This window comes from Salminus brasiliensis, chromosome 7, assembly GCF_030463535.1.
Source record: "Salminus brasiliensis chromosome 7, fSalBra1.hap2, whole genome shotgun sequence".
In the NCBI taxonomy this organism is placed as follows: domain Eukaryota; kingdom Metazoa; phylum Chordata; class Actinopteri; order Characiformes; family Bryconidae; genus Salminus; species Salminus brasiliensis.
The window spans coordinates 9429412-9455662 of NC_132884.1; the positions used below are offsets into that span (position 1 = coordinate 9429412).

General features: G+C 42.4%; 2 protein-coding genes across 3 annotated transcripts; one reads left to right on the forward strand and one right to left on the reverse strand.

The window, feature by feature from the left end:
• The first annotated feature begins 940 nt into the window (after positions 1-940).
• LOC140559944 (high-affinity lysophosphatidic acid receptor-like) lies at positions 941-6286 on the forward strand. 2 transcript variants are annotated; one of them, XM_072683743.1, is made up of 3 exons: positions 941-1356; positions 1940-2079; positions 2984-6286. In XM_072683743.1, the coding sequence occupies exon 3, from the start codon at positions 3076-3078 to the stop codon at positions 4207-4209; it is 1134 nt and encodes a 377-aa protein (XP_072539844.1). In that variant the 5' UTR covers positions 941-1356; positions 1940-2079; positions 2984-3075; the 3' UTR covers positions 4210-6286. The 2 variants fall into 2 exon arrangements, with proteins under 2 accessions (XP_072539844.1, XP_072539845.1); XM_072683744.1 differs by lacking the exon at positions 1940-2079.
• Positions 6287-9223: 2937 nt separating this feature from the next.
• On the reverse strand, positions 9224-24806 carry tgfbrap1 (transforming growth factor, beta receptor associated protein 1). Its single transcript, XM_072682908.1, has 12 exons — positions 24683-24806; positions 22563-23264; positions 21298-21492; positions 18572-18726; positions 17929-18011; positions 16162-16503; positions 15052-15109; positions 13942-14085; positions 13032-13178; positions 12437-12596; positions 11338-11774; positions 9224-9667 (listed from the first exon to the last, which is right to left on the reverse strand). The coding sequence occupies exons 2-12, from the start codon at positions 23248-23250 to the stop codon at positions 9473-9475; spliced, it is 2604 nt and encodes an 867-aa protein (XP_072539009.1). The 5' UTR covers positions 23251-23264; positions 24683-24806; the 3' UTR covers positions 9224-9472.
• Between the last annotated feature and the right edge of the window lie 1445 nt (positions 24807-26251).

Consider the following 26251-nt stretch of genomic DNA (forward strand, 5'->3'; position numbering starts at 1 on the left):
TATGAAGCATGAAAATGACCATAGGTGGTACAGGCCACCTTTACAGGCCAAATTTGATTACATTTTTTTTTATATTTCATTTGCAGTAAATTGTCTTTCTGGACATTATGATTGTACATTTAGTTTTTGTCATATTAATAAGAGAGAACCAGGAAGTTGTAGCTAGCTACATTTCTCCAAATAAGCATAATATCTACACACACAGGCTTTAAACGGCCTGTGATGGAGACAACCAGGAGTGTATACTCATATTTTGGAGTTCCTCCTCCACACTTTCTTCATTGCTGTCTACATATTTTGTTGTATTTTTGGTATACCCAGCCATTGCTGCTGTTGTGCTAAATGCTACATGCTAAATTTCAGTGTAGGGCTTATGGCTGATACCACCGTTTGGTGCCATTTAGCTAAACGTTATAGCTAACTCTTAGAAATTATTATTTTTAAAGTCGCCACTAGTTAATCTCTCTCTCAAACAATATTTCAGTATTACACGGTTGCCTTTTCTCTCTCTTAGCAGTGCATTAGCAAATAACCAAATAAATGTAACTAGCACATATGCTAACAGCACGAGGGCTTCACGAACGCTCCATTTATATTATCAATTTTTATTTATTTTTACCGAAGTGTGTATAAATCTATAATCAACATGGCAATAAAAAATAAAGGACTGTCGTCCAATGTTGCCTAATTGTCGTCGGGAAAATAAGACAATGAGGTCCCGGTTGAATCCATCAATTTTAGCCAGTGTAACATGTAGCGAGTACACTAGTGACTGTTCAGGTAACAGGGTTGAGGGACACCATTAGAAAATAGGCATGCAAAAAAAATATTACATATATACATACATAAGTTAGATTTTAAAGGGATGCATGTCAAACTGATCATCTGCATTAGGAAGTATTTCGCATTAAAGCATGTATTCGAAAAAAACAACTAGCAGTGGAGTCATCCATGTTCGCATCGGAGCTAAATATAGTCAAACGATAGATTATATTTATATATATGTATATTGTGTGTGGGGCGTAATATTTCCGTTGCGATTAACGTCATTGTCCACGCTGGGAGCGAGCTTGTAGCCAGTGCTGCGGGGGCGCGCATTGGTCCTACTGGGCGCGAGTGGGCGCGAGAACAGCAAGCCAGCTCGGAATGTACAGCAGCAGCAGCAGCAGCAGCAGGAGCAGCAGGGCCGGGAGGGATGCAGCGAGTCCACGGCGTGATGTCGTTTCACCTTTTCGTTCTGAAAGTAGTGTCCAGTTCAGCCTCAGAGGCGGTAGTCTGACCTACAGAACCGGACTGAGCATCTCCGTCTAAACACACTCGGGTTGAGGCGATTAGAGCTACGCGGAAAAGACACAGGTGAGTCCCAACAGGAGCGGAAGAGTGCTGCCGACCTGACCAGCTACATTATCGAGTAGTGGACAGTCAGTAACTGCTCATATCCTCAGATTATGAGATAAAAAATTGCCGGCTGTATAAAGACTCTACGATAAAATAGCTTTGTTATGACCCTGCGTTTTACGTGTCCAAATCCTGCCTGCGCGGTTACGCTGGATTTCTGTAGCTATGTGTTTTCTTACCACGAAGGGGGGAAAAACCGTCCGAAGACCCTACAGGATATGACGTTGAAGCAGGGTCACGACACATGGTCTCAGACCACCAGCGTGAACGCTACTGTAGATCATTGAGGACTCAGGCCTGCACAATGCAGTTGTTTCTGTTCTTAGCCTACAGCCGTTGGTGAAGTCCTATTTTTGGACGTGGCTCACTTTCTCACACCCTAAGAGCCTTTGTTGCCATGGAGCTGCTCCCCAGTTTCCTTGGTAGTGAGGGCAGGAATCCAGCACCTTCATTCCTTCACCACACAAGAGCTTTCCAGCTTTCCCAGTTGAAGTTTCTTTTCGTTACGTTCCCCACATCTGTGGACCTTTTGCGTTTGCAGGTTACCGACGCATCTCGAGAAGACGACTAGGCTCTCCAGGAGTGCTCTCCTCTTCACCATCATCCTGGACATTGAGCACTGCCTCCTTGTCTGTGGCCATGACAACAGTTAGCCATCTCGAAGTGTTTCAGACGCATCAGGTAAAGCACTGACCGCATTTGTGACCGTTTCCGTTCTTTTCAGGAGTCTGAAATCTGCTGGGAAATTTTGACCCAGCTCCAAGGTGTAGTTTTAGAAGCTTACTGCTTCTCACCACCCCAGTTATTCCAAACACATTCAATAATGTTGAGGGCTGGACTCTAGGATGGTGCAGCGTGATTCTGGTACAGAACATTTCTGTAGATGTTTAGATTGGATCGACACGTCAAAGAAGCACTTGAGGACATTAGGTTTAGGTGATGCTGACATATGCAAGTTCTTCAAAGGCAGATTTGGTAGTGCCTACTAAACCACCCTTTCATAGCTCCCCCTAGCACTAGCAATGCTGCAGACACTAGGAGGGTCAGGACTTAGGTCTCCTCCGGACAGGCAAAACCAACCACCGCCTCTTATTGAGCTGCCACCAATGCAGTATTGCCAGGTAGCAGATATGTTTGGAAGAAAAGTGCTGGTTCCCCAGTTTCACCACACCACACAGCTAACAGATCCCTGTCCTGGCCAGCATCGTATAAAAGTGATAAGGGGAGACAGCATGGCCAATTGAGCTCTCTCATACTCCAGGTGCTGATGGCAAGAAGGTTTATCTTGCTTCATTGTTTAGGAGTCCCCATTTTCTGGATCTTCTGGACATTTTGTTGACTCTTGTGTTTCCCCTTTCTTACGCAAGTGGATTATTATATACCTAATCTCCCCAGAAATATCTCCTAAAATATTCTTTCTTCTGTTTCTTCTTGACTGGATATAAATAAAAGTATGGCTGACTTTTGCACTGCACTGTATGTCATGTTCCAGTGCCCCTATGCCATATCCATTGCAATGCACATGTTCCCCAAATGTAGAGAAATATAACTTGAAATACTTCTCTGTGTGTGTTCTCGTCTCCAGCTTCTAGATGCAGTAAAATGGACAACATAACGAAGAAGAAAGAGGACACCTAGAATATACTTCTTCGTGATCTCCCTGGCAGGTCCACCTTCATGATGATCTGTAACAGTAGCTCTGGATGTGGCGTATCGGAACGTCACGCAGTCAAATATGTGACAAACTTAACAGAGCTTCAGGGAGCAGCAAGCGCTCCTTTACCAGTCACCCTCAGGGTCGCCCTGTCTGTCGTCATGGTGGTCATCATCATTGTCGGTTTTCTCGGCAATGCCGTTGTCTGCCTCATCGTTTACCAAAAGCCGGCGATGCGTTCTGCCATAAACCTATTGCTGGCCACACTGGCCTTCACGGACATCATGCTGTCCCTTTTCTGCATGCCTGTGACAGCCGTCACCGTGGTCTCTGACGACTGGCTCTTTGGGTGGGACTTCTGCCGCATCACGGTCATGCTCTACTGGCTCTTCGTCTTGGAAGGGGTGGCCATCCTCTTGATCATCAGTGTGGACCGCTTTCTCATCATCGTGCGGCGACAGGACAAGCTGACCCCGAGCCGGGCCCGGCTACTGATTGCCGGCTCTTGGCTGCTGTCCTTCTGCTTGGCACTACCCTCAGCGGCCAGCTGGCCAGCCCTGGAAACTCTGGGTCCCAAACCCCGGCGCTGCGTCCTGGGATACATTGAGTCCCTCCCAGACCGTGGATACACGGTTCTGCTTGCAGCCGCAGTTTTCTTCATACCCGTGAGCGTCATGCTGTTTTCCTACTTGCGCATCCTCAATGCCGTCCGGCGCAACGCCCTGCGCATTCACAACCACACCTGCCCAGGGTCTGACCAAGGAGGCAAGGCAGGTCTTGCAGTCCTGCGGCGGCCCCCGCAGCTCAGCGTGGATATGAGCTTCAAGACGCGTGCCTTTACCACCATTCTTATCCTTTTTATTGGCTTCTCCATCTGCTGGCTGCCCCACACGGCACTCGGCCTGCTTGCCGCCTTCAGCCCAAGGTTCTATCTGAGCGCGGGGTTCTACCCGGCCGGCGTGGGAGCACTGTGGCTGAGCTACCTGAAGGCTGTGTTCAACCCAGCTGTGTACTGCTGGAGGATCCGAAAGTTCCGTGAAGCCTGTGAGGAATTTGTGCCCAGGAGTTGCAGGCTGCCCAGGATCCCAGGACGCAGCAGGCGAAGGGTCCGGCCCTGCAGCATCTACGTCTGTGCGGAGAGCCAGTCAGCTATGTGAATCTTTTGCACAGAGAACCTTGTTTGGAGACGCTGTTTGGACTTAAAGGAACATCATGCCAGGATTTTTTTCCTCCCCGAAGCATCAGAAAGGAAAGATCATCTTTACAATGGTAGAATTATTATACATTTCAAATGTCTAAATAATTTATTGCGTGTACTAGTCATGAAGATGTAAATAAAGTCATTCAGAGTGGTTTGAAAGAAAAAATGCTTTGTTCTGTTCAGGGAGGTGGTGATGGGAACCAGATGTCCAAATCTTCTAAAGCCCTATTCAGATGGGACTATTTTTCCCATGGGGAGTTGGGCTAATATAATTATTACCAGAGGTTCTCAGTTTCACAGTTTCTGTTTTTAGTGCCATCTGAATGCGCCATGTCAGTCATTTGTACGAACCGCACACTCCAGATTCAGTAAAGATTCCCACGCCATAAAAATAATAAATGTTATTCATTCTGTGCAAATCGATATGTGGGTAAATATTCAGTCATACCCTGTAGAAAAGGAGTTTTTCCCTGCTTTTCTCAAGCATTGAGGCGCTCGAGAAGGCATTGAGTTTGGTTTTGGCAAACCTTAGCCTACATATGTGTTATGAACATGTAGCTGCTAAAGTAACTAAAATCTCATTACTAGTATTATAACTAGGGTTATGAGATTATGGTCATCACGTGTTTTTGGAGGTGACTGCAGTGCGTAAATTGAGTAGCCACTCCCATCTCGGTGATTAATGCTGAGATTTTTAATAGAAGTGTCCTTAGTAAAATCAGATCTCTCCACCTCCAAATGTTAAACTAATCCTGTCTAAATAGGGGCTTAAGAACAGAACCGAAGTCACTACATGAAATACGATATGCTACCTTAGATATGCTAAAACACTGCTACATTTCAACCTAATTATTTCCTAAAAATGTCAAATTATTTAGTAAGCTTTTCTGCAAAACACAATTTCCCATCATATCGCAAGCTTCCTAACAATTAAAATGGGTCATTGACAGCCAATGACATCAGAGCAAAATTCATTTTGAGGTGAGCACCATTTTGGAGATAATCTGCGTCAAGGCTGTTCTGCAGTCAACTTGGATTATTTACTCTTACTTTGCTTCCTCTCATTAATGAAGTGGTAGGATTACATTGTCTGGTGTTAGTGTTTTTTCTGTCTTTTTAAGTAGTGAACCTTAACGTTAAATTCATGAGCTGTTTCGGATTAGCCACGTTAATAACAGACACCCAGGCAGGTCAGCAGCAGTCGATCTGGTCTTGCTAGGACTGCAAAATGTCCTACAGTCCCCTGCAGTCCAGTTTTCCCTTTGAAGTACCAGACAGTTTTGTTTTTTTTCATGATGATTACATTTGTTATAGATTTGCAATATCTTGCCTTAATAGGGGGAAAAACTTTTCATGCAAATGAAGGCTGCTATGCTAAGTATGGGTTCTTTGCTGTTAAGACTGTGTTGTTGCAGTTCTTTAGGAGAAACAGAAATAGAAGACATAAGGCTTCAGGGATTTATCGTTTCTGAACCGTTCACAAGTAAACATTCTTCTACTGTAAACAAGACAGATGGTAATATCCAGGTCTGAGGTTGGAAGCAGAAAAGAGAGTGTTCCTGCTTTTAGTGGTCAGGGTATTTGGATCAACGTTGTTAAAAGAACACAGCTTATCTAAATGTGGCCAACATGGTATTCTCTCACAAAGCTCCCTAACATTACAAAAGTAAGCTAGTTTCTACTACTTTCACTGCACCAATGCCCTCAAAATGCACATCAGTGACTTTCACACAGTACTGTAAATAACAAAAAAATCTTTGTACATTAAAAAAAAACAAAAAATCTTGACTTTGGTTGCATGAGTTGAGGCCACTGGTATTATTAGCATGTGTGTTGAGAGGATCCACTCGTTTAGCGTTAGCCGTTTGCTGTTGCACTACACAGTTCGCTAATGGCATGGCTCTAGTTGATCCCCTTAGTGCCTTCTTAATTGTGGAAGTCAAAGTGAGCCCACACTTCAGCCCAGTACGGTGTGGGTCGATGTGAGTCGGTCTAATTCTTTCCGATTCAGCCATTGATGTTTGCTAATGCTGTCTAGAGGTTGGGGGGTTATTCAAATAATAAACCCCCACTGTCTGCCAAGAATCTTTTCATGTAAACCATTAATTAAAAATCAATACTATGCTAAATTAAATCAATGGTTTGTGGCACTGTAGGATAAGATTCTCAGTGATTTCTTTGAACGGTTTCTTTTTTGGGGCAAAACAAGTTCTAACATGCACTTTTAAAAGTAAAAATAAATGTAAATTTGTGTGTTGGTAAATTTGTGTGTTGGAGTTAAGAGGTCTTGGCTTTGGCAAGTTAAAAGCCATTTTGGAACTTTTATTGACTTAATGCTGCGCTTCATTTAAACTGGGATGTCGGATTTCCCCAAGCAGGAGATTTCAACTGGAACACCTCCAGAAGTCCGATTTCCTACTTGGAAAGTTAGGAGAGCCTCACCAGCCCAGAGTTCAACATCCAACATGGATGGACCAGTAAAATGCTTTCTTCACTAACCTCAACTCAACAGCAAATCTGCCACACTCTTACCAGCACTGCAAATGGACACTGCTGGACACTGCAGGACAATTCAGATCAAGTATTAGCAAGAGATGCGCACAAAGTCACTGGAGCCCTGGGAACATAAGCATAGTCATGTTTATTAAAATGAACGTCTTTACATTTTGTACATTCCACCTACACAGGCATTGATTTACAAAGCAACAAACATATATAAATACAGTATGTACACATGGTTATATATGCATTTAGAAAATACTTGAGTGGATAGAAAGATGAACTCCGTCTGCGGTAGTTGTGGGCAGAGTTGCGGTTAGACACTGTCTTTAGGTATCTTGGGGGGACAAGTGGACATTTTAGAGCCTGTTTACACATCTGGCGTTAAGATCCGTCTTGACGAGTCTGAAAACGAGTGGACGGTCAGTGACACCAAGTGTTTCCCCATGTCTCTTAAATGCGTCTCCAGAGGTCACTTGAGGATCAGAAGTCTGTAAGTACTTTCACTGGCGCTCCTTTTACAGATAGCTCTTAGCAATTAGACAGTTAGCTCTCCTAGCATGATTTCCAACCAGTCTTCCTAAGATTAGACTTCCAGCTATGAGGCAGTCACTTAGGCCGTCTTTTAATTGCATCTCATTCTAATTAGTGTTAAACGTGTTATAGAGTACAGTAGTCCTGTGTTACACTTAAGGACAAAGAAACCGTTCTGGTCATCGTTGTCTATTGGAGGGTTTGGGAAACGTCCTCTAAGATGCATAATAATTCCTATTGTGCCTGGGCTCGATACATATTCATGCACAACAGATCTGTCTTGAACTGAGCTGCGTTCCTGTGATCAAGTGTGAACGAGGTGGTTGAATCTAATCTGTTTTTGGATCCAGGACGAATGAAGCGACCAAGTGTAAACAGGCTCAAGGTTACATTGTATGACCGGGAAAGAAACATTCAGGGTCTGGTTCCTCCAAAACATCACAAAAATGACCATATCACCATAAGTGGGCGGAGTTAGTATCTAACAGTTAAGGGGACTGCAAAACTAGTGTTTAACAAACCAGGCCCCAGGTTTAACACACTAGAAACAAGTCAGACAAAGTCCTCACAGTGCACATCATTTTGGACTAGAAAAGACATCCAAAGGTTTAATTGTCCCTTTTTTTGTAGTTGTGCACATGTATTTGCGTCCAGTTGTTTCTGCATGACGGGCTTTTTTTGTACAGTAAAATTTGCAGATTCTTATGTCCAATAAAATCTCTTCAACCAAGGCCCTCATCTTCTGGCATAGAGCTGACTCTAGAACAGTTTGTCAACCTGTTACTCACAGTCTCTCCAGGAGCAGGCGGATCTCTCCACTTTCTCCTGGTCAGTCTCTAGTAGGTTTAGTATTATTGACATTGTAGGCAGTGTTTATACTGTGCTTGTTTTTTTTTTGTTGTTTTTTTTGAAGCAAGACCCTCCTCCGGCAGCTCCATCCTCAAACTCTTGCGCTCCTTCCTTTCCTTAAGCTACACACACACATACAGGCATTGCAACCATTCGTCAAAAACATCTTCAAGTATCAGGTGATGCATCGTCATCTTGCCAGATCTTTGCAAAGTACGAAAAATAATATTCTTAATTTGCTTTTTTTTTGTTCATAATTAGTCACAGCTTAGCATTCTTAAGACACAAGGAGACAGTTTCCAAGGCTTGACTACATGCATGATGGGGAAACGAAAGGTCGATGATAAACAGGCAACGGAAGCTGCTTTTGGGCTGAAAACGGTGGCCCTGCCACAGACATCATCATGGCTAGATCAGTTCGATGGCGGTCAGTCTTCCATTTAACGAGGCTATACATGGCATGTCTTCAGGGCAGCATGTGGAGAGTTGGAGAATTTAGAAACATCCTTCTTGCGTTGTGCTCAACATATATTTGTAGGATCGAGTTCAACCTGGGAGTAAACAGCATTATTTTTCACGAGAACGTCTTCTCTAATGGCGGCACTTCATGGACTTCATTCCCTTTAGTCCAAATTTCTTACTACTGCTGCAATCAAACAAACGTAGAGTTTTAACGTTTCTTTTTTACGCTCATTTTGAAATCTGTATCTTTCAAACACATGCCAGTTTCCCTACGGGCAAAAAAAAACGAAGAGCAACTTTGGTGTTCCATTAATGAAAAGCGTAAAGCAATATGCTTTGCTTAAAGCATCTAGAGACCAAGCAAAAAAAAAAAAAAAAAAAAAGGGTTTTGCTTGTATGGGACCATTTAAAACCATCATCTCTTAAGACACTGTATTATACTAGAAGTACTCTGACAGTGTCCAAACCACCAGCTTATGTGGTTCTATCACATACAACGATGCTTACATTGAGCGACTATTTAAAAAAAAAAAAAAAAAAAAAAAAAAAAAAAAAGGCCATGAATACAGGGGAAGACAAACACCATTTACACCCACCCCACCCCCCCACCCCCACTCCCACTCACTTTCTCCTCCTGCTTTTACCATAAAAGATACACACCCACCCTTAACGTGGTTTGTGTGGCAAAGGGTCCAGGGCTGTGTATTCTTACTCAAAAGATACAATATTTGTGCACACGCCCCTTTCCTTCTCACTGTCTCGCTCATCCATCCATCAATCCACTCACTGGTCTCCTCCACCCATGTACTCTCAGCCATTCAGGCCTGGGATCAGCAATTGGTTGACCCTGCGTCGTTGGCCACATCCTGCGAGTTTCATGTGTGGTTACTGGTGTGTCCATGGTCTAGCTGGCGCTTCGTGGGAGAGTCCCGAAGCCTCTGGGCGGCACAGTGCGTGTGGACGGGTGTGCCGCCCGGCAGGCAAACGCAATCAGGCTCCCTGAAGGTGTTGTGGCACAGCTGGCATCCTCTTTTTTCGGACATGAAGACTGGGCCACCCCGATGCTTTAGCTAGACATGCGGACAAATAGGAGGAAGTTAGCAGCAAGAAAAGTCAAATCAGTGTAGTGCAACTTAGTTTAGGAGGGGGGGGGGGAAGAGACCAGGCCTCTGTTGCTGTCTGTTGCTTTTGCGGTGCCAGTGTCCACAGGCTAGCTCAAACTCTGTGAGCAAAGAAGCTAAAGCCTGGGAAGTCAAGTAATTACCAGTTCTTTCCTTCAAAATACAGTGGACTACCCTGAAACTAGAGTTAACTGCACATCAGAAGAGGAACTCAAAAGCATCATGCGAGAAAGTCAAAACCAGAAAAAATGAGCTAGGCTAAAAGTTCATTCTTGCCAAGCGGCTACAATCTCGTCAGTTGGCATTCCAACACTGCGCTGAGAGGACACAAATGGCCGTAGTTTTGAGAGTAGGGAGCAGCATAGATTGCGCCAATAGCGCAGCTTATTTGACCCTTTACGGGGCCTTCGTACAATGTCATCCTGCGCCATTTTAACACTGTGCACTTAAATGAATCATTCCATACAGGTTAAACCACTAATCTGACAATTACACATGTTAAACTGCTCTGAGAGAGATGCTGGTTAGCATTAGCTCAGTAAGCAGGAGAACAGTCTGCTCACTACAAAACAAAGTCAAGTTTGGTATTTACTTAGCTAGCTCAGTTACAGCTCTGCTGAGTATCAAGACACCCAAGTGCATCGGATATTGACTAACTGCAGAACTACAGACACAAGTGTAGGCTATTAAATAATGTGTGAGAGAGAGAGAGAAGTCCACAGCACAGACTGTGCTCTGGCTAACTGAGGCTCAAATCACACGTTCAGAGGATAAATCCCCGTACCAGAGAGCACAAAGTCGAGTAAATGGTCTTCAGAGTGTTTTCAGGCACATTTAGTAGACTAGTTCATTCAGGTGTGCTTGATTTTTCTTTGTCCCAACTGTTTTCAGAGTGTGACATTACCAATCAGCGAGCCCCCACCCTTTGGCTCTCTTAAATGCAGATAGGGGGAATAAGCTTATTCGGCCATTTTCTAGACGTTATGCCACCCAACCCTAGTGGTAAGACTTGTGAATAACAACAACCAAAAATGTGCAATGTTCTTGTTACAGTGCTAAAACTAAAGCTAAGCAATTCAATGCTTTGTGGCTCATTTGAGCTATTGTTGTGATGTCATCTGCTTTGATTGGCTGGTGGACCTAAATTTTTCAGGGGCCCCACCATAAAAAGAAAATCAGTGAGAAAAAGTTGTTTTAAGTTGTAAACAAGCTTGTAAAATCACATTTGAACATATTTTACTAAATGCAAAAGTCATGTACTATTTTTACATCAAAGAACAACTTAAAAAAACTCAATAAATGCAGTCTATGGCAATAGACAAACAACCATCTTGAATACAGTTTACAGAAAAGATAATGGGGTTCTGTGATTGTTTTAATTGTGGAAGATGAAAACAGAGAAATTAAGGGTCAGTTCATAAAATTGTACTTCAGCCCCATATAAATTTACACATAAAGCAACTTTAAACCCAGTTTTGCTGGCAACTTTAAACCCAGTTTTGCTGCCCATAGAAACAACTGTGTGGATGGGATTAGAAAGCAATACTGACAATACTGACCATGTGTTACTGCCAATACCCATACCTGGTGAACAATACTGACAAATACAGAAAACTCACCCTGTCGTGTTGTAGCTGCACGTTCTCAGCTTGGGCCAGTCCCAGGGCAACCTGGGAAGTGCGGCGAGCGTGTACGCTGGCTCTCAGCGCTCCACACAGAAAAGGACGGAGCAAAGTTAAAGACCACGCCTCCGGAAGAAGTTCCAAAACCTGAACTGCGTCAAAAACGTCAGCGTAGCGGTTGAGCAAGTCCACAGCCTCCACGGTCTGGGTCCCGCCTGGCACATCTGGGTCCAAATACACACTCAACAGCTGGTGAAAAAGCTTCTGGCGGTAAGTGTGGTCGTGGGCCTCCGAGGCCCAGGTGCAATAGTCCTCTGCGGCTGTGGAGTTTTTCAGCTGGTGCACCAAAATGTTCAGGGCCTTGTCGTGCTCCTCAAGCTTGCCATGCAATATTGCTCTCTCTGTTAACAGCACTTCAGATTCCTGGAGTTTACCTGCAGAACATATACGGTTATCAGTGTAAGCCCCAACAACACATCCCAACAAACTTTTTGTAGGGATGTCATGACCAAGTTGTGTTGCCCCTAAGCCTCATCTGTGTTATTCCATTTAAATACGAAGTTTCAAATAACATACATTCCCATTGCTAGTGTGACTAAATAGAATAAAAATCTAACAGATAATGCCTGTTTGTATCATTTCTATGACAGCGGTGTAGAACTAAAAGTAGCATAAAGTAGCATCAACAATGGATAATAAACGTCTCAGACGTTTATCACAAAGCCATTAAAATATGCCTGGAATGACTCCAAGGCTGGCACATCCCTAATCTTCAGCTTAGCTCTAAAGGGAAAACAGTGTGTGTGTGTGTGTGTGTGTGTGTGTGTGTGTGTGACATTTACGTAGTATCATGATTCCTCTATGAAAACACCAAATTAGCTCTGCAAAAAAGTATAAACGACCACAAAGCCAGCATCAATGCAGCCACCTGCTGCGTTCCCACCCTTCTCCCGTTTCTGCCCTTTCATTCCAGGAAAATCTATTACACTGCAATCAGTGACTCAGCTCCTCTGACAGACACAAACACTACAAGCGTGTTTGAGAACATGATGTGTGTGGTTGGTAAGCGTAGCTTAGCGGTAGACGGCAAACTCACCAAGCAGCAGTTGCACCCTGTACAAGTCAGACTCTCTCAGCAGGCGCTGCAGTTTCTTGCGGGCAGAGGAGAGCTGCTCCTCTGTGGCTGAGGGCCGAGAGAGGAGACCCAACACACGGTCTGCATACAGCATGGCCAGGTGTGTGTGGTACTTCTCCTTCTGCGCACAAGCATACACAGGACACAGGGAAAAAGAGTCAGCAGTGACTGAACATCCCCATTATTAAATGCATCACCTCAGTAATTCATCTGCTGTAAATTTGTCATTATAACTGTTAAACAATTATAAAGAATGTTTAATTAAGGCTGGGAAATCTATCACTATATTTTGGTTTATTATTGAAAAGACTTATTTATATTCTAATTACAGATTTGGTACATTTAGAACAGTTTTCAATTTGTGCTAGAGGGGGCGACAAAGCCTGAGATTTAAACACACACATGGTCCCGGCTCTAATTTTACAGCTTCGCTTTAAAACAGTATTGCAAAGGTCTGGCCTTAGTTCTTGTTTTAGCCCTTACAGCAAATGCAAACCAAAAGTACAAAGACAGAAACATACTCTGATTATAGACTAGGAAACTGTTGAGCTCCTACCTGCACTTTCTTCTCTAGAACCAGGTGTTCCAGGTAGAGCACTAGAGCCTGGTGGTGCTTCTCTAGATATTTGATCACCTCGTCAGGGTTTAGTTGTCCTGTCAGCTCTTTAGAGACTGGTCTTTTAGTGAAGATCTGGACTCCAATCTACAACAATAAAAAACATCACTAATAGCACATCAGTGAACTGTAGATTTTTACCAGTGCACAATATCTGAGTTCTTTGTATTGGGGCTTTATTTTTATTTTTCTTACTTACACAAACCCTTGTGTCTGTTCTAATTAATTCTACCAGAAATCTTGAGTTCCAATATCACACCTCAAATTCAAATGTAGTCTGATACAGAGGTGTTCACAATATATCATATAGGTGATACTTTGTAAGGAACAACTGAAAATCCTCATAAACCAACATAACTATACATAAATATTGGGGTGTTTTTTTTTGCTCTCATAAAGCTCAAGTCTTCACTGAGCAGACCTTAAGCAGACCTTGCTGCCCATACTATGATGCCTGCCCCACACAGGCGACAGTGAAAAAGAAGTGTCAAACAGGACTGTAAAAGCATTTTAGTACTGGCAGCTTTGAAGCACAATGAGTGCCGTTACTTATTCAATATGGCAGAATTATACCTGTTTGGACAATGAAAATGAACTGTCCAAAAGACTTATCCAGATTAAATTTGGCAGCCATTTACACTACTACCATTGTACACAAAAAACATGTTGCAGCAGAATTGAAATGTCCTAAATTACATGTACTGATGTAAATAATGCAACTGCAACTATAGGATTAAATCAGTACTTTGTAATTAGTAAAACATCCATTTGAATAAAGCCATACAACACTTCTGTGAACCATTAAACCAACTCTTGCATTAACTTGTGGTTAACTTGTCAGAGCATTCACCTTCTGGTCTTTCTGTAGGGCCCATTCTGCATACTTCCATACAAGGTCCAGGTTAGAGCAGTAACTGAGGAAGTCCACAACATACTCGAAGAGATCAGCACGTGTGAAGTCCTGGAGGTCACCGTTAACAACTCGAACCCATAACTTAAAAAAGAAAGAAGGAAAGCAGAGCAAATCCAGGTCACTGAACTATTAATGACGGTTGCAATACACTGGCTGGCTTTCCAATCAGCAGCCTTTATATAAGGTTGGTACCTTATACAGTGCGTAGTAGAATGAATGGGGAAAAAAAAAAAAAAAAACACACACAAAAAGGATACATATGTGAGCCATGCATCGCCAAAAAGAGCTTTCATAGGATTTAAGATCACAAACTGTAAAATGTAAAATGCTCAATTTACAACCCTGTTAATTTGCCTCAGGATGAAACATGCATTTTCATTTTATGGAGCGCTCCTGGGGAAAAAATATAAGCTTTGCTTTTATTGGCTGTTTTACAACACCATGATGGATCACAGAAATAATAATCATTTAAAAAATGCTCATTACAAGGCTAGGCTGGGCAGTACTATACTGTTTGGCTACAGAGTCTTACAGGATAGCAGTATTGTTCGCTGACTGAAGACTGCAGCTGATTTGGTGGGTTAAGCTTTTGGATACTTCTGGCCTTTTTAGCCTTGCTTCCACATTCTCCTGAAGAAGTCCTTGCATTTAGCCTAGAAAAGCTTTTGATGTTGGGGTGGTTGTATGTAAATTTTGGGTGCCAAGGTAAATTATTATTATTAAAGTATTTATTTTTTTTCCTTTCTTTTTAATTCCAGTTTTCCATTCAGTTTCCATCATATTTTGTTTAAGTTGCAAAGCTAATGTTTGTTCAAACAGAACAAACACTTGTGGCATTTATACTTGTGTCATGTTTTGCTGAACTGTTTGTAAAACAGCTGGAGCTGGAAACAAGGTTTACATTTTCATTTTTACATTTTCAGCTGTACAGCTTGCTTATATAAATATGTATTAATCTTGCATAATGTCCCACTCTCCTCTACTTCTGAATAAAACTGACATTAGATCAACACTCTTCCTCTTTGTGGGTACAGGTTCAGGCCATACCTGTAAAGCAGCAGCATCCTGGCTATTGTAGTGATATAGGAGCCCGAGTGCAAAGTACCTAAAAAGCAGGAGAAACACCATTAGCCGTGAACTCCAACACATGCACACTGCTTAGCGAGGCCAAGCTACTGTCAAACACTGACATTTATCAGAGCTTTATCTATGCGCTGCTATGGCAACAGCAGATTCTTCAACAGCAATGAGGATGAGGACAGAGGGGCACGGATGAGCACTGCATAGCAATGTCTTAACAGCAAATTCAACTGAAATAAAAACATTAGACTGATGTGTAGCAAAACTGAATTCCAGTAAATCAAGGCAAAACTGTTTTTGTGTCAATACGTCTATTTCTTGTGAAAGATTTTCAGCTTAATTTATCCATTAATATACCATAAAACATGTCCTCAAAAACTTAGGATGTTTTGTTTATTTAGAAAAAAAACGTCCAGAGGACACAAACGCAGCTAATATGGGATTGATACAGATACTGACGTAATGTGGCATTCCAAACCCATGAACTAGTGAATAGAGCACCATCACTTTAAAGAACAAAATTTCACTGCTCTACAGCTCAGTGCTGGGGCTTTATACACCCCTGGCGTTAGGATTGGTGCAAATAGGTTCATGACCATCTGTTCCAGAGATCTATTAGCCAAATTTTTTTTTTACAGGGGCTAGACAATTGCATTCATTAGAAAGGGGTGTCCACAAACATTTGGACACAGTACTTCATGTACTAACTTTAAAAGGGAGCTTTTAGGGGCATCAAACTGTGTGGATGTCTCGTTCCAAGACAATCCTGACTCATGAGGATGTTTTTCTAGAATGATACAATGGGTGCAACTTTAAGTAGCTGAATGCATTCCTTAGAAGGGGTGTCCACAAACATTTGGACACACAATGTACAAAAACCTATCTGCCACAACAGCAGTTAATCCTAATCTGTGTTCTGTGGAATTTCAACAAATTATTTGGCGAATGTACAAAGAGGTCTTTAAAATCAGAAAGCATAACATATCTGCACAGCACTTTCTTTCCACACCCCAGGAACAAACCTTGCTAAGGTTTCATTCAGTGCTAATTATGTCAAGGTAGAAAGTGAGTCCTGACCTGTGGTGTTTCTCCAGCCAAGGAGCACTGTCAGCTAGCAAGCAGGCGTTGTCGGACGCCAGTAGGTCCAACAGGCTCTCGTGGCCCGTCTCAGCATAAAGCTTTAGCAGTGCAGTGTCCACGTCTTCGCGGAAGCCATTGGAGCCCTCGCTGCTGCGTACCTCTCGCAGGTAGCTGATGAGAAAGCGCTTGCAGTGCTGTACCTTCTCCTGGTCGCCCTGAGCCAGGTGGTAAAGGTCAGCGAATTCGTGAAGCGGAGGGTGGCATCGCGTGAAGGAGGACGAGGCGGGCAGGAGCAGCGGGTACAGGGAGATCAGCTCTCGCACATCCAGTTGCCCTTTTCTGGAGACACGAAGGACAAAAAGAGGACACCATGAGAAAAAAGCAATGTCTAAAGTTGCCCCACTTAATCAAACACTCCTGCTTAATGGGGATCTTCTGCCCTGAGTAGTCATGCTTGATAATAGTAGTTATGAACAAAACAAAGCATAATTGATGCAGACAGATGCAGATAGAGGTCTGCACAGGGCGGATGTGCGTGTGGGTCCTGTGTGATCAACGCAATAACTATCGGGTGGGATTTACTTTGCAGCACTGTGGTCATTGAGGTTGTGGGTTAAAGCAGGTGGGGAATATCTCTCCCTGGGAGAAGCCGAGCGAGGACGGCTAGATGACTGGCTGCTTTTGTAAGCAGGAAAGAACACACATTCTGCAACTGAGCTACAGAAAAAAGAAAATCTATGCCCTTAAACTGAGCTTACTAAAATCATGCCATCTTGATGTCCATATTAAACCACATTTCAAATAACATACGTTACCTTGCTTATTGCCACGGAACGACATACATTAAAATTGTAAAATTGAACGTTATTGTGGCTGCATCCAAACTCACGTCTTTACTTTACTGAGGCCACCATGGTGCTGGTGGAGCGAGCAGGCAGCGCCGATACAAGGTTTTGTGGGCATGAGTGACCCTGTGCACAACTCTAGCTGCAAGAACGCCTAAACACAACCATCTTGTGACATCACGTCACGCTTTTTGGTTTCGATGCCTATGGTTCACATTGTGTTCATACATCAAGACACCAGAATTTGTTTCGAAATGGGCCCACCTGCTCAGACGGGTTTGATCGACTTGTTCAAAAGGCAGCATTCACATCCAGTTTAATTAACTGCACTAACAGAACAGTCACACCTGGGCTTGTTTTAATCAAACTAAAGCTGACAAGAATGAACATGCCCTTAAAAGCAGATGTGGGAGCAAGCCAGAGATCCGAGGCAACTACAAATTTGTAGTTTAAAAAAATATTTGACTGCAAACGCATGACTGGTATGTCTAAATGGCACCTGCAACAACGCAATCAGCACTGCTATTGCAGGAGAGCTTTTAACATTTGCAAATGATCTCAGATCTCACCCCCACCTCTGTCTCTACCGCCGCATTAAGTGAAAAGCATTAAATATTAATGTGGCACTAGAAGCCTGCGATTTTGTTACATTAAGCATTCCTGCAGCATTAGAGATCCCACATACTAATAGTCTTGGCAAATTCTGGATCACAGAAACCTCGCATGAGCCATTTATTCAGCTATCAGACAAGTTTCTGCTCTTCTGTCGTTAAGCATACAGCCATTAGGGTCAGGTGCACAGAGGGAGATGAGGCAATTAGAGGAGCCGTTAATTAACTCCATTCAGTCGGCTCCTCCAACATCTGGGCCCTAGTGGCGGTTAACGATGTTAATTACAGGACAGAATGATGCACTTCACCTGAAATGCTCTTTTGCTTCTGAAAACTGAAGCTGTCCAAACTGGATGAATCCCGCTTGCTGGAGAATTCTTTTGTGTAAAATCTGGAAAAGAGAAAAAAACAAACAAACAAAAAAAAAACACATAAAATAAAACTGCTTTGCTTTTTTTTCATGTCAAATACAGACATGAAGACAGATGCACCATTAATGAAACCTTAACTAGCAACAATACTCCTACAGCTATACAAAAACAACATCACAGTGAGACTGTGAGATATTTTAGGCTCCATTTTTTACAGGGCCGGATCAGATTTGTTTATTTTTGTCCTTCTAAATCCGATCCAGAATTTAGTGCTGATAAGGACTTGATATCAATACCCTCTGATACAAACAGACCAAGTCTAAGAACAACAACAGTGAATCTCTTATGCAAATCCAGATCCATTCAGTCCAGCAGGACCACACCTCTTTTTACTAATAAGACATGTGGCCTTACCCTCATAGAGTTAGGACCATTGCTAGTGCTAAGGGGAGCTACAAACTGGTGTGTAAACAGACATTACCAACTGACCAGATGAGGCCATGTTTAAAACTATATAGTGACAAAATCAGAATTAGAAATATATGCTTTTTATTAGTACCAGTATATTCTCCTCATGTACCTGGAACTTGTCTTTGGGAATGTTTCTCTGTGCACCCTCCGTAAGGGTCAGTGCCTCCTCTACCCGATGTCCCGCCAACAGGTCTTGGATTTGCTGTTCCAGGGGCAGGGGCACCAGCACGTATACTGCCTTTGTAGAGGCCAACACCACCTTCCCTAAAAGAAAGAGGAGGATAAAGATTAAAAACAGTTCTGCACAGACATGAATAGATAAATTACTGATACATTAATAAACAAAAGGTTCTGATTTGAATGCAAAAATGAAAAAACAAAACAAAAAAACAACTACACTGACATATCAGACCAGCTGTTCTGATGGGCTTGGTTTTGAGAGACATTAAGATAAATGATTCAAACATGCCACGCCACTCCCGCACGCTTGTTTACCACACTGCTTCATCCATAGCTTTTACTAAACATGATCCTGCGTTTACATGGCGATGCCTCAAAGAAGGTAAGGTTCCTCACTTCTGGACATGCATTGAAGGAATGCAAACATACAGATGGAGGAATGAGCAGCTTGCTAGCTTCTTTACACTTTCTTGTTTAGCTTTCGGTTATTAGGAGAGAAATGGTCAGGAACACAGTTTTGGGAAAGCTGTTTAGACATGACAAATCATGTGAGCTTAGCAAATGGTGAAGCTAAAGCTTATTTAAAGATTAGGTCTGCGTAACAGACAGCAAAGTGTGTTTAGAAAGAAGACACAGTCGTATGCAAAAGTCAGGAAGCACGTAAAAAGCAGATTAAATAGGAAGACGGATTGAACAGGGGAAAAAAAAAAAAACACTGGAAAAAAAAAAAGCCCTGCCCTTTAACAAAAAGAGCCAATAAGCTTGCAGTTTACACAGTGAGCAGAAGAGGGTCGATATTAAGAGCTTTATTGATATTTTAGGCTAGCAGGAAAGGTCCGTGATTTTTTTTTGTTATTTATCTAAAGTTATTTATCTTCATCTCCATTGTTAGATAGCAAATGCATACAACCTCAAGCTAAATTTTAAAGTTGATGACTACATATGAATTATCTGGTAAGTGAGCGATTCATCATCCAAATCATTGATTATTAATTTCAATAAAAATGTTATCATTTAAAAAATGCTATCAATAAAAATGGGCTCATTCTGTAAAAAGTATGATCTACCACATGCCTTATTAAACCAAAAATATCAACATTTTATTTCTTTATTTTTTGTTAAAACCTGGCTTGTGATATTGCCACATCTGCAGCCCAACCCTAGTTACTGATTGTCCAACAATGTATAGGGACACTACAAAGTAGAATGTGAACAGCTGTTTGAAAGAGAACAGGTTTGCCTTCAGTAATTGCGATATTATGTGACCACAAGAAGAGACACTCAGTAGAGTGACCAGAGGTTCAAAGGTGGAGAAAAGGAAAAAGGACTCAAAGTAGGCCAGTACTCAATGTCCAGAGGTATTAGATAAGCTCACACAGTAGCTACAAGGCCAGCATCTATAAGCAAATGGCTTCCAGACTGAAGAGAGTGTGTATTGGACATCACTGCCTTTCAAGGATGAATCAGCAAGTTCTCAAGCCTGAGTTTATATTAAGCACCGTATTTGAGCTGCGCCATAGCACTCAATGTTGTGGCACAGACACCAACCACGGCTGTAAAAGCTATGACTGTGATTCAATTTTGGTAGTACATGACAACTTTTGATTACATGCAGGATAGGTTCTAGATAAGTTAGGAAGGCAAAAAAAAGAGAAAGTCAATTCACCATGAGCTACAGTTGCCATCATGTCAGCTGGTTAGGAACAGTTAGGAACACGTCAAATAATACATAGTTTTTGCCCACTGTAGAATCTGTGTCTTATTTCATGGTGTTAAGCTGCGGAGGGACCAAGTAGCATTGATTTCTGGTTGTTGTGTAAGAAAGATTTTACTCAACGCTTTAGCGAAATCAATACTCACTAACTGATACAGCACTGAAAAAGCCTCACAGAAGCCCTATTTATCTAAACATCAGTCACATGTCTTATTTTATGAAGAGCAGACCACTTACTGCTGACAAAGAATGCATCCAAAATCTGATTACAAGAAACCAAAATGTGAGATGCCAGAATAGTATGTGCTGTAATAGGTGGACGCTTCTGTCTGTTGGTAAAGCACAGACCTCAGCAAAGTCTCCATAATAACCCAAAGTCACTACAACTGTTACATTATACCAAATTATTATGTTGTACCGAAGTTATGCTAGTGCTACGTCATCAATGGATCCATCACAGTTTAAGGCTGTTGCTACAGTGGTCTCTGTAAACATTCATTTAAATATTAAAAGATATTTATCAAATGTGTATAATACTAAGAAAAAACATTCATACTGAATTACACAATGTATGTAATGCGAGGGGAGAAATGAGTGAAAAAGGCAGAACAAACACAGGATGTGTTGTCACTATCACATAAATGCACAGTTCAAGCCTAGATGTCGGTATTCTGGGCTTCATAACTCATCCTCCCTAATATGTGTAGACTTATACACATATTAGGGAGCAACACCTAAATTTATGATCAAAACATGGTTAAATTGGTATAAATGTCTTAATTCTGTTAATATTTACATCTCAAATGGCAACATACTAAACTAGCCTAGGATCTCATTTACACAGCATAAACTCTTCGGCAAATAAAGTTGTCAAACTGTCCAAAAAAGACAAAAACCCACATAAAAAGGAGTAGACAAGCATGGTGTGATGGATTCCTAACCTTCAAAGTCCTGCAGGATGTGTCCTTCTCTGAAGGAGAGCGTCTGTTTGAGCTGCTGATCCAACATACTGTGAACTGTCACAAAACCTTCGTCCAAAGCCACCACGTATGGGAAGCAAACGGCCGCGCCAATCACGCTCTCCGACCAGCTCACTGGGGCACGCTGGGATATGCCCTCTGCGTTAGCAAACATCCCTAAGAAAGAGAGAGAGAGAAAGAAAGCATGACTCATCTCGACTGGTCACCATGACGACAGGCATGGCAAGAAGAGGGACAAGACTGTTTTTTTTTCTCCTAAAAATAAAAGTAGCTTGGATACCATCACATACATACACCTGAATGAATAAGGATTGAAAATGCTTCATTCACTATTGATTATTCAAACGAAAAAAAAGAAGCATTCCTGGATGAGTCACCTAGTCCTTGTTCTCCTCACTGAATGGTCCAGCGGCTCACAACAAATCATGTGTGGTCTAAGGACCCCAACAGAGATACACTTTACTGTAATCTGAATTGTAGAGGGAGAGCACCAAAAAAAATTGATGCATGTAGTAGACGGTAGTTCCTTCAGAGCCAGCTTTTTACTAAATGATGGCCAGTTACATGGTCACAGTCTCTCAAAACACTTGATTCAAGACAATAGCTAATTAACAGGTCTTTCCTGATGTGATATGGGTGTGTTTTAAACCAGGGAAAATCTCAGAGTGTTTACCACCAGTACGGCACAGTGTGGTTACTAATCTAAATCCAGAAGTACCTGTATCTGTTTCCCACTGCAACAGTACCTGCAAAACTAGTGTTAACAGTAAACAAAAACAACAGCCACAACCACAGAGGAACTCTGACTAATGATCAACCCTTTTCTCCATGTTTGTCTTCATATAAACACTCACAGACAGCAACTTTGTCTAGCTAATGTCTTCAAGAAAGATTGTCTGACCTGAGGGCTTCTACGATGACCGGTTTGCACCATTTCTAGCTCAACTCATATGCTCCACCCACTGGTTCACTTGCCAGTGCAAATGATGCCAAAATATGTGATCATGGTTTTGTAACCATAGCATGCTAAACCGCACTGCCTGATTAAAACTCTTATTAGATGAGGATATGACTAATAGTCTAGTAATAGTGTTCAGACTGGAAGCTTGTGGGTTCAAATCCCTCTAAAAATGACCTCCCCTAGCAAAAATCAACACAATCAAAACACTTCAGTTACTGATTCCTCATAAGCAACAACAGTCCATTGTTCCTGTGGCTGAACTCACCAAGCCCACCCGGGGCAGCCAGTAGAAACTCCTCCCTGCCGATCCTCTTGACGATGGGCTTCCTCTCCTCACTGTCATAGGGAAAGAGGTCTTGTGAGGCTCCTGTGCTGTAGTTCAGGATCATGTACTGCGTGGGCAGAGCCAGGCACAGGAAGTAGCCATCAACACTGAGGGCACAGGGCTGCTCAGGCGTGGTCACCTCTTTCAGCATCTGGACACGATCCTCATGCACCGTGCAGATCTGGACAGCCCGCCGTCGCGCAGACACCACGGCCATCTCCACGCAGAAGGGGTCTGCAGTTACCGGGTTTTCGTTGACGCAGAAAGCAGTTACACCTTTCACCTTGGCCCCACCTGAGGGTACAGGCTCAAGAGTGACCATGTCCACCAGAGATATGGTGCCATCGCACAGCACGATGAGACGCTCCAAAGCTGAGGCGGCCTTCAGCTCAGCCACTGGCTTCTTCAGACCCAGATACTTCTGTAGGAGCTTCTGGCTGCTGTAGGTAAGCCTGCCTTTGGTTGTGGTGCGCTCCTCCAACAGAAAATGATAGATGAAGCAGTCGTTGGTGCCCACATACAGGTGCTGCCCGCAGCATTCAATACACTCGATGCCGATGCGCACCTTCTCGCCCATCAACTGCTCCCGCTCCACGGCGGGCACCAGCTCAAAGGCCTTCACACTCATGTTGCCATTCACATCTGTTGGAAAGAGATAGGAGAAACAGAACCACTCAGTTTTGATGCACTTTAGTTTCCAACACTTGCTGCGCTACACCAATAAGAGTCCTTGGGAAAGACTCCTAACACTACATTGGCCCTCCTCTGTAATACGAATAACCTTGTAAGTCGCTCTGGATAAGAGCGTCTGCTAAATGCCATAAAAATTAAAAAAAAAAAAAAAAAAAAAAAAAAACACCCCTCCTAATGGATGCATTCAGCTACTTTAAGTTGCACCCACTGCTGACACAGATGTGCAAATGTGCGCACACACACACACACACACACAGCTTGATTAGTCCCTATAGAGAAGACAACCCAATAGAATAGGACTCGCTGGAGCAGATATGCATGAACCTATTGGCACCATGCCTGACAGCTGGAGTGGGCTAAATGGGTATAAACCCCCCAGAATCGAGGGGTGGAGTAGTGCCGCTCTAGCCAATACTTTTGGGATGAGGTGGGGTGGTGATTATACAACACCTTGACCTCACCAAGGCAGTTGTCGCTTTCTACAATCTAGACTTTGGAGCATTGCTGTGAAAATGTAATTGCATTCAGCAACAAGAGCGTTAGTGAGGTCAGGATGCTGGATGAATAGCACCCACCCCACCTCATCCCATACTCCAAAATCTAGTAGAAAGCCTTCACTGGACAGTAGAGACAGTTACTCCAGCAGAAGCAGGATCAATAGCCTTTTCAATACCCTTGTTTTTGGAAGATACAATGAATGAGCAGGTGTCCCAAAATGTGTGTTTAGACTGTAGGGAGTATCGTTCAATCCCTAGCTATAAGCTAGTAAGAATCATCATCATCATCATCCTCCTCCTCCTCTGGCAGGTGTGCAGAAGTAAAATTAGCTAGCTAGATAGCTGACCTGTAGCAAGCTATTTGGCAACATCAACCTGTGGCATATCTCCACATCTCCCTGACTAACTTAGCCAAGGCTTCTTCACGACTCACCTGTTCTTTAACCAAGTCGAAAACTCCCTCACCATTCTGACAGGCGAGTCAGACTGTCAAGCTATGTGAAGCACTCAGCTAACAGCTAGCTAAGTAGGTAGCTAGCTAGCTGGCTGGCTGGCTACCAAAACACTAGCTAGCCTGTGGCTACAGGAGCTGCTGTAATAACACGAGAAGATGTACTGAGACCGTTTACTCATGAGTGAACCCTCATTTGAACTAAAGTACCGCACACACACACACACACACACTCAGGCCACAATTTCAACCTGGCACGGAGGTCTGTGAACAGCCCCTTCAGCTCGACAGTAACTGTTAGCTCGAGCTAACTGAGCAGCGCAGGTCAGCGCAGCGGAGGCTAACGGTGGAAGTTTAATATGCGGGGTTTTGACACGCCGACGTTTCTGCTGAGAGCAAAAGCGAAAGGAGCTCCGTACCCCAGCCATGGGCGCCACGGTTCTGTCAGGAGAAACTCCTCTACTCCTCGGCCTCCCTGTCTTCCCCCTTCCCCTCTTCTCCACCTGTCTCCTCTCCTCTGCTCTGCTCTGCTGGGCTCTGCTTCGCCTCTCTCCCCGCCCTGCTGCTGCTGCTACAGTGGAGCTGGAGCGCTTCCTCCGAACTACATCCGCTCATGTGATAAAGTTCCTGCTCCGTGGATGTTTTTATCTTTGCGTTTACAGAAACTCTGGATGTCAAGCAGATTAAGATAGATTTATCCCTGAGAGATTCATAATAACAGCATTGCAATAACTGTTTAAAGTGCTATTTGTTTAAGGTTAATCCCTGTTTCTGACTAAATGTCAAGGAAACTACATTTCCCAACATCCCCGAGTCTATAACTGTATTTACGGAAGCCCTAAAGGTCCAAAAATTCCTTTCTCTTTAATGTGTCTGAGTGTGTGACTATTAAAAGGCTGACTGATAACTGATGTTCACACACAGATTATTCATTAGATTTTTACAAATATTAGTCAATTATGTCATCTTTGAAAAAACTAATGTGTGATAATGAATCAAGTAGCAAGATCTCAAGAAAACAAACAAAAATTAGCATGTCGTTACAGAAAACAAAGTAATAATAATAATAATAATAATAATAACAATAATAATGAAAATAAATAAATAATAAAACATTGCTAGTACCTATTGGACACCATTGGTCTGAACAAATTTAACAATCTTCTGAGGAAATATTTGACCTGCAATGTTACACATATATTTACTAAAAGGGGTTAATCTGAGGTTTATATCTAATACTCAACCTGAGCAAGTGCAATGTTGGTGAACCCTAGCAAACCTGAAACTACAGATTTTAGATCACATCAGGAAGAATTCATGAATTCTCACAATTAATTTCAATTGAATTAACATTTTTTTCTAGTTTTGAATTTAACATGGGGTAATTCAGTAAAAAATTAAAAAATTATTCTCACATTAAGTTTTTTTTATGGGAACATTTTTGGGTCGTACAGGAATAACTGAGAATCTTCCATTCACTTGCATCAATTACTGATGTACTATCAATCAATATCTATTTGATTTCCAAATAGACTGCTACAAACTTTTCAGGTTATAACAAATAATTCGCTAATAAAAAGAGATGAGATCGAGACGAGAGACGAGATCACGATTTCTCCAGATCAATAATACACTCATTTTCTTGGTGGCTTTTAAATGTTTATTTATCAATTTATACCACAAGAGGGAGCCAGATAACAACTTTGGCATGTACTCCATGCTGCTCCACATTCTCATTAGTATTTAGCCCTAACACTGCATGTTTAGCCCTAACACTGCATATCTGAAGTCAAGCCATTTATATGATAAAAAATAAAGCCCTAACACTGCATGTGTAAATCTAACACTGAATATAGCCCTAAAGATGTAGGTATAGTCCTTATACTGGACATATAGCCATAACGCTGTACATACCTTTTATTGTATGTGTAGCCCTAAAACTTTATTTATAGTCCTAATACTGTAAATATAGTCCTAATAATGTAAGT

What these genes read in the sequence shown, in the direction of transcription:
- tgfbrap1 (XM_072682908.1), bottom strand. Translation starts at nt 23,250, where the DNA reads ATGAGTGTGAAGGCCTTTGAGCTGGTGCCCGCCGTGGAGCGGGAGCAG. An exon ending in TGGCTGGAGAAACACCACAG is followed by an intron (nt 15,110 to 16,161) that starts GTCAGGACTCAC and finishes CCTGCTTTTTAG; the next exon opens with GTACTTTGCACTCGGGCTCC. An exon ending in TGCAGCTACAACACGACAGG is followed by an intron (nt 9,668 to 11,337) that starts GTGAGTTTTCTG and finishes CCGCATGTCTAG; the next exon opens with CTAAAGCATCGGGGTGGCCC.
- LOC140559944 (XM_072683743.1), top strand. Translation starts at nt 3,076, where the DNA reads ATGATGATCTGTAACAGTAGCTCTGGATGTGGCGTATCGGAACGTCAC.